Source organism: Saprolegnia diclina, assembly GCF_000281045.1.
Source record: "Saprolegnia diclina VS20 unplaced genomic scaffold supercont1.39, whole genome shotgun sequence".
NCBI classification, from domain to species: Eukaryota; Oomycota; class Saprolegniomycetes; order Saprolegniales; family Saprolegniaceae; genus Saprolegnia; species Saprolegnia diclina.
Window position 1 is genome coordinate 538,411 of NW_008246106.1, and position 7,802 is coordinate 546,212.

At 58.1% G+C, this 7,802-nt stretch overlaps 2 protein-coding genes across 2 annotated transcripts; both read left to right on the top strand.

The window, feature by feature from the left end:
* SDRG_11173 (hypothetical protein) lies at positions 1-2,134 on the top strand. The gene has a single exon (XM_008617203.1). The coding sequence runs from the start codon at positions 121-123 to the stop codon at positions 2,062-2,064; it is 1,944 nt and encodes a 647-aa protein (XP_008615425.1). The 5' UTR covers positions 1-120; the 3' UTR covers positions 2,065-2,134.
* A 25-nt stretch (positions 2,135-2,159) lies between these two features.
* SDRG_11174 (hypothetical protein) lies at positions 2,160-7,466 on the top strand. Its single transcript, XM_008617204.1, has 37 exons — positions 2,160-2,220; positions 2,262-2,357; positions 2,404-2,499; positions 2,549-2,647; positions 2,690-2,788; positions 2,831-2,929; positions 2,974-3,072; positions 3,118-3,210; positions 3,254-3,352; positions 3,393-3,491; positions 3,537-3,635; positions 3,682-3,780; positions 3,824-3,922; positions 3,969-4,067; positions 4,110-4,208; positions 4,254-4,355; positions 4,397-4,495; positions 4,543-4,641; positions 4,690-4,788; positions 4,832-4,930; positions 4,971-5,069; positions 5,118-5,216; positions 5,256-5,354; positions 5,395-5,493; positions 5,533-5,634; positions 5,678-5,776; positions 5,823-5,921; positions 5,965-6,063; positions 6,105-6,203; positions 6,246-6,344; positions 6,387-6,485; positions 6,528-6,626; positions 6,668-6,766; positions 6,819-6,917; positions 6,966-7,064; positions 7,115-7,213; positions 7,264-7,466. Exons 1-37 carry the CDS (start codon positions 2,209-2,211, stop codon positions 7,348-7,350), a joined length of 3,558 nt encoding a protein of 1,185 aa, XP_008615426.1. The 5' UTR covers positions 2,160-2,208; the 3' UTR covers positions 7,351-7,466.
* The last annotated feature ends 336 nt before the right edge of the window (positions 7,467-7,802 follow it).

Consider the following 7,802-nt stretch of genomic DNA (forward strand, 5'->3'; position numbering starts at 1 on the left):
CTCTCGCTCACGCACTCGTACTTTGACATTGACGTCAAGACGAACCCACTGCTGCATCTCTGGTCGCTCGGCGTCGAAGAGCAATTCTACATCTTTTGGCCGCTGCTCGCGTCGCTGCTCATGCGTCTGAGCTACCGCAAGGCGATCGCACTGCAGCTGGCGGTCGTCGTCGTCAGCTTTGGCATCAACGTGAGTCTTCTCGGCGTTCAAGGCAGCAACAAGTGGTCGTTTTACATGCCACTGAGTCGGTTCTGGCAAATGGCGCTCGGCGGTCTTCTCGCCTACCTCCACTGCACAGCGATCGTCGAGGTCGAGGTCGAGGTTGAGCCCGAGGTCGAGCCCGAGACAGAGACCGAACCGTCGGTCCTCGAGCACGCGGTGCAGCGCGTCGCAGCCATGTACGTTGCCGCCGCGCCGTCCAGCCGCGACCAAGTCGTGTCGATTGTCGGGCTCGGACTCGTCCTCGTTGGCTTTGCCAGCGTGAACGAAGACCGGCTCTTCCCGGGGTTCTGGGCCCTTCTCCCGACGCTCGGCGCGACGCTGCTCATCGCCGCCGGTCCCGACGCTGCCTTCAACAAGCATGTTTTGGGCCATCCACTGCTCGTGTACATTGGCAAGATCAGCTACTGTCTCTACCTCTGGCACTGGCCGCTCCTCGTCTTTGCCATCGAGCGGTACCCGGACGCGAGCAGCCGCCCAGCGTACATGGCGCCGTGGGTCATGCTTGGCATCTCGCTGCTGCTGAGCGTTCTTACGTACGAAGACGTCGAGAAGCGGCTCCGGCGCCGCACGTCCAAGCTCGTGACGCCGCTGCTCGTGCTCTGCGTGATGGCGCTCGGGGTCCTTGCGGCGCTCGCGTATGCGTCGCCGACGCACTACTCGGCCATTGAGCTCGACTTGGCGGCCAGCATGGACTCGGACTTTGCTTCGACAGCCGATATGTCGGTGGTCGCGACGACAGCGCCGGCAGGGGTGATCCAAGACGTGGTGCCAACGGCGACCTTGGCCGCGGTCGTCGCACAAGTGAACGCATCGACGGCTGCTGCTGCATTGAATGCGTCCACGGACCTTGCCCACAGCACGGTTGCGCCGGTGGCAGCTGCCGAGATCAAGGCGACAGTGGCGCCGACGCCTGCTGTCCCCAAAAATTTCGCCAAGACGACGGTAAAGATGGCTCGTCATGCTATTGCCGACGGGGAATGGGATAAACCCATACCTGGTTATTGCCCGACCGACACGCCGTATATCACAACCGCCAAGCTCCGCGAGCCATTCCCGTTCAAGGACCCGACGTACGCAGGGTACCCGGAGCGGTGCCAGGCCATCAACCCTAGACACGAGGCTAACGGCGTCATCGTCGTCCTCGGTGACTCGCACGGTGACATGTCCAAGCCCCGCTTTGCACAGCTCTTCAACGAGAGCATTGCGGCCAAGCAGCCGTTCCCGACCGTCGTCTTCAAGACCCGCTGGGGCCGCGCGATGCTGCCGTGCCGCCCCGAGTTTGCGCAGAACATCGAGATGCTCAAGACGCTCAAGCCAAATGTTGCGCTCTTCGTCGTACACTGGGTGCAGTACCTCAACCCAGGCGCCCCAAAAAACAAGCCAGCAAGCCACCCGCCGGTGTGCTGCATGTACGAAGGCGCCCCGTGCAAGGAGCAGAGTCTCGCCGATGTCGATGCGATTCTGGCAGAGTTCCAGAGCCAACTGCTGGCCGTGTCTGCCCTCGGCATCAAGGTGTTTGTCGTCGACCAGAGTCCCGAGTACGCGCGCATAAACCCCAACGCATGGATCCAAGGCGACAAGGTCAAGCTCCCGGCGCCCGTGAGCCGCGCAACCTTCCAAAAGGAGAAGACCTGGCTCTTTGAGCGCCTGCATCCGACCTTCACGGCGGCCAACGCCACCGTGATCGACTATGCGGACGACTACTCGGACGGCGATACGCTCAAGCTGACGGACGCATATGGCGAGCCCACGATGTGTTTCGGCGGCCACCTCTCGACGTACACCGCACGCAAGCATCTCCACGTGCTCGATCGGGTCGTGCAGGCTGCATTGGTCGTCTAGGCTCGACCCCAGCATGCTAATAATCTTTCCAGCATTAGATATGTATATTAGTCAATCGAATACCTTTTTTTTTCATCAAATTCGCTTATGTAGTGCCCGTGCCCTTTCGACCCCGGACGGTTTTCTCAGTTGGTCGCGGCAAGCATGGTAGCAACGGTACGCGCGACGGTCTGCGCGATGCAGCTCACGCTCCATAGCTCCACGAGCAACTCTATCACGCTGCGCGGTCGGGCGACCACAGCGCCGTGTCGGTCGCCCTCAAGCGCGGCGCCAACGCCAACACCGAGACCGAGGTCGGTTCGCAGCATTTCCATCCGCGAGCGCATTTTGAGCGCGTAGGGCTGGACACCACTGCTGCGCGCCGCCCAGAATGGCCACAGTCTCGTCGTACACTTCCTCTTGCGGTCGATGCCCGACGTCAACAAGCCCACAAGCGTACGAATGACAGCAGCAACAGCTCGAGCAGACGTATGCGAATGTCTAGGACGGGGCCACACCGCTGTACATGGCGAGCCAGAATGGCCACGACAGCGTTGTTGCGTTGCTCATCCAGGCGAATGCCGCAGTCGACCAGAGCAAGAAGGCAGCACTCGGAAACACTAGATTTTGCGTCATAGTTCTGTAGGACGGCGCCACGCCTCTCTACGTTGCTGCCCAGAACGGCTTCGATGCCATCGTCGAGCTCCTCTTGCAGTCGGAAGCCAACGCCAACGCCCGAAAGCTCGTACGGAATGTATGAACTCGAAAACACTCATGGTTTCTGCAGTCGGGGTCGACGCCGCTATACGTGGCAGCCCAAAACGGTCGCGAAGGCATCTTGAAGCAACTGCTGCAAGCGGGGGCCGACGTGAACCTTGGCAACAACGTACGCTCGCGCCCTCGGCTTCGTCTTCGAAGGCATGTGTCTAGGAAAACGCAACGCCACTGTACGTGGCAGCAGCCAAGGGCCACGCGACAGTAGTCGCCATGCTCGTGCAAGCTGGGGCCGATCTCACCAAGAAAAAACAAGTACTTTGGTGGCCTTGGATCTCGCAAATAACGTGGAAATTGTAGGCGGGAACAACGCCCCTGATTGCAGCGGCCTTCAACGGCCACAGCGACATTGTAGCCTTGCTCATGGAAGCGAGCTCGGACGACGGACCAGCGGTACGACACTGGTAACTTTCATTTGCGCCTCTATGGTTCGTAGGACGACTGGTCACCGGTCTGGGCCGCTGCGTTCAGTGGCCATTCAAATGTGCTGCAGCGCCTCATCCTCGCCAAGGCCGATTTGAACAAGTGCGACAAGGTATTTTCTCGGTAGAAAGAGTTGACCGCATCCAACATAGGACGGCTGGACGCCACTGTGCGTGGCAGCACTCAATGGGCACGCCAACGCCGTCCGGGTCCTCTTGGACGCGGGGGCCGACATTGACCGCGCCACCAACGTACGTTTTTCACATTTTACGCAAGTGGTAGAATACTGTCGGCAGTTTGGCGCCACGCCGCTGTACATTGCGGCGCAGAATGGGCACGAGCACGTGGTCAAGGTGTTCATCGAGGCCCGCTCGCACATCAACCAAAGTCAGCGCGTACGTTCGATGTCGTCGAGGAAGTATTTCCAATTTAGTCGACTAGTCGGGCGCGACACCTCTCTACGTGGCTGCCCAAAACGGCCACGCCAACGTCGTCGCCCAGCTTATTGCTGCGAACGCGGATGTCAACAAAGGCGCCGAGGTAGTCACGCCATGTGCTGCGTCACGCGTACTTGTGGTGCTAGCTGGGCGCAACGCCGTTGTACATTGCAGCACAGCACGGTCACAACCCAGTCGTGGCGCTCCTTCTCAACGCAAAAGCCGTTGTCGATCAAGCCACTCACGTACTATAACGTCCGACTAAGATCTGCACCCTAACATTACATGCAGACGGGTGCGACCGCGCTGTACGTGGCTGCGCAGAATGGCAACGCGACGCTGGCCAAGCTCCTCGTGCAAGCCAAGACCGACGTCAACAAGACGTTCAAAGTTCGTCCCGCACGACCCTAATCGCGCTCACGTAACCTGTAGCAAGGCGTGTCTCCGTTGTGGGTTGCTGCCTCTAAAGGGCACGTTTCAGTCGTCGCTGTGCTCGTCCAAGCGCATGCCAACCTCGATCTTTGCAACGCCGTACGTTCGCACGCTTGATACAGTCGATTGCATCGAGCGACGTAGGACGGGCGATCGCCGCTCTGGATCGCTGCCTTCAAGGGATTTGCTCCAGTCGTGGCACTTCTCATACAGTCCGGCGCTCAAATCAACCTCGCCGACACCTCGGTAGTACTATCTCTCTCGTTCGAGCCCTTAGCTGCTACTAGGTTGGTGCGACGCCGCTATATGTCGCGGCGCACAAGGGCCATGATGCTGTCATCTCGGTGCTGCTGCAAGGCGGTGCTGCAGTCAACCAAGCCGCTTCGGTGCGCGTCGAGCACTCTACTTCCAGCCCATATGTTTATCTATCTAGGATGGCTGCACGCCCCTGTCGACGGCAGCTTTCAACGGACTTGTCTCGGCGGTGGCACTCTTGATCGCAGCGCAAGCCGATGTGGACCTGGCCAAACATGTTGGTGCCAGCACGTATCGCCCTTTGCTGAGGCGAGATATTGCGTAGGATGGCACGACACCGACGTACGTGGCAGCGCAGAACGGCCACACCGCCGTCGTCGAAGCCCTTCTCGGCGCCAAGGCCAAGGCCAACACCTGCCATAAAGTATCCCTCTTCATCGATGTAAGATTTCATGCAGTGGACTTAGGATGGACGTACGCCTCTGTGGATGGCTGTTTGCAACGGTCACGAAGACGTGGTCCGCCACCTTGTGCTGGCCGCTGTCGACGTCGACAAAAGCCACAAGGTGCGAAGCATCAGTCCCCGTCTAGTACCAAATGACGTAGGACGGGCGCACCCCGTTGTGGATGGCAGCGTTCACGGGCCACACAGTCTTGGCGCAGCTTCTTTTGGAAGCGGGCGCCGATCCCAACAAGAGCCACCGCGTACAACGTGTCCTACCACATGGCGTTTCACAGGTTCGTTGGTCGTAGGACGGCCGCTCCCCGCTCTGGATGGCGTCCTTCAACGGCTTTGGCAATGTTGTCGACGCTATCGTGCTCGCCAAAGCAGACATCAACAAGCCGCACAAGGTACACACTCGCCTACGTTCTAGCCTCTTACGACTGCAGGTGGGCGCGACGCCGCTGTACGTGGCGGCCAACCAGGGCCACGCCAACATTGTCCAAGCCTTGCTCGCCGCTCACGCGGATCCAGATCTAAGTCACAAGGTGCGCATGTGTCCTGTATCGGCTGCGTGACGAGCGAAAGGACGGACGCACGCCGCTGTGGATGGCGGCCCTCAACGGCCATTACGACGTCGTCGACAAGCTCCTGGAAGCACACGCCGATGCAAACAAATGCCACAAGGTCCGCTCGCGACTGCACCAGACCATCATGGTTGGCTAGGACGGGCGCACGCCACTGTGGGTTGCAGCCTATGGCGGGCACGGAAGTGTCGCGGCCTTGCTGCTTCGCGCGGGCGCCGATAGCACCAAATGCGACGAGGCGGTGCGGCAACCAGAAAAACTTGCATTTTTTATGCATCGAGCAGGTGGGCGCGACGCCGCTGCACGTAGCGGCCCAGCGAGGCCACCCGGCGGTCGTCGAGCGTCTCATCGAGGCTCACGTGGACCTTAACTGCTACAATGACGTACGCTCCGCGCTACTCAGAAGCAAGGCGCGGACATTTGGAATAGGAAGGCGCAAGCCCGCTGCTTGTAGCCGCTCAAAGCGGTCAAACTGCCGTTGTGCAGCGATTGCTTTTCGCCCAAGCCGACTGCAACCAAACCGACACCGTAGTGTTCCGCACAGTAAGGAGCCGTGTTCACCGTGGGACAGATTGGCCGCACGCCCTTATACGCCGCGTCTCGCAACGGATCGAACGACATCGTCGCTGCCCTCTTGCGCGCTGGCGCAGACGTCGCTTTGGCGAAAGAGGTAGTTTCCGAGCTACGCGCATCTTAGCGACTCTTCTCTAGTCGGGTGCCTCCCCTCTGTACGCTGCGTGCAAGTACGGCCAGCTCGGCGTTGCAAAGCTGCTGTGGAAATCGAATGCCAATATCGACCAAAGCCGCGAAGTCGATGGATGATACAGGCGACTGGCGCTCACGATCGCGTAGGACGGGCAGACACCGCTGTTTGTTGCCTCGCAGTACGGCCACGACGCCGTCGTCACCTGGCTACTGCAATCGAACGCCGATGTCAACCAGCCCAAAGATGTACTACAGCATTGACGTGTGCATCGGCTCATTTGACATTAGGACGGAATCCATCCGCTCTATATCGCAGCGCAAAACGGCCACGACCTTGTTGTTGCCCAGCTCTTGGCCGGAAACGCAGCCTTGAACCAAACCGACGCGGTACGTACGGAGGGGATACAACAGTTCCAACAACGGTGCAAGGCGGGCCGAACCCCCTTGTACGTTGCCGCCCAGAATGGTCACAAGACTGTGGTCTCCCTCCTTCTCGACGCTGGCGCCAATGTTGCCCAGAGCAAAAAGGTACGAAGATTGTGCAATACCTGTGTGTCATACGACACTAGTCGGGCACGGGACCTCTCTTCATTGCCGCAAAGACCGGACAAGTCGATGTCGTACGCCTGCTTTTGGACGCAGGTGCCGACTGCAACCAGTGTCGTAACGTACGAGCCACTGGAATGTATCTGCCATTGTGCATCGCTGCTCTATCTCTAGGATGGACAATCACCGCTGATGGTTGCAGTCGAAGCGGATCACCGAGAAATTGTCGATACCTTGCTGCTTGCAAAAGCCGATGTGGACCAAAGCACTGATGTTCATGACGGCTCGGTCACGGTTCAGAGTCTCACGCTGCTTTTCTAGGATGGCTCGACAGCACTACATATTGCGGCGGCGGCGGGGCTAGAGGCTATCGTATTGAAGCTTCTGCAGTGCCACCCTGATGCGGATCAGTGCAATTATGTACAAAGACTTACGATGAACTCGATGGCTGACATTGCTCACTGTTTCAGGCCGGACAGACGTCCGTGTGGGTGGCTGCAGCCAATGGCCACGTGAACGTACTCTCGCGGCTCCTTGAAGCTGGCGCAGACCCATCGTGCCCCGACAACGTACGCATTGTATGATAGCGGTCTTTCACTCATTTCTTATTCTGAGCTAGTGCGGTGTCACGCCGCTGAGTATTGCCACTAAGAACGGGTACGGCGATGCGACGACAATACTTGTCGAAGCGTGTCGCCGACAATAATGACGCGCTCCCAACAAACATGATGTATCAACACGTGAAGCCTATCTTTGATCTACGCCTTATTTAGTTGTGCGCGCGTTTTGCTCCTTGAGGTCAATGTCCAGCCTAAGCTGAGTTTCTTATTCTTAGTATCCTCCGTGATATGGACGTCAGTTGTCGACTATAACCCGTTCAGAACAATCGCATCAATGTTTATTTGCGCCTGCATGTCACGGAAATTTTAGAGGGCAACAGATACGAGTTTTAGCAATATTCCGTCAATTGCGAGGCTATAATTTATTAGTATAAATCTCTTCTGTTGTTTCTATTTCCTATGGATAAACGATTTGTTTGCACTCAGCCACATTTTGGTCCATTTGTTTTCCCATTGACATTTGCTTCATGGGACTAGAATTCTCCTTCCTGGCTGATGAAAGAGAAAATTGTGCAATGCATGTCATTTGTTTACTTAT

Coding starts and splice junctions, on each gene's coding strand:
- SDRG_11174 (XM_008617204.1), top strand. Junction 2,930..2,973: donor ACGTGAACCTTGGCAACAAC/GTACGCTCGCGC, acceptor GCATGTGTCTAG/GAAAACGCAACGCCACTGTA. Junction 3,211..3,253: donor GCTCGGACGACGGACCAGCG/GTACGACACTGG, acceptor TATGGTTCGTAG/GACGACTGGTCACCGGTCTG.
- SDRG_11173 (XM_008617203.1), top strand. CDS start 121: ATGCGTCTGAGCTACCGCAAGGCGATCGCACTGCAGCTGGCGGTCGTC.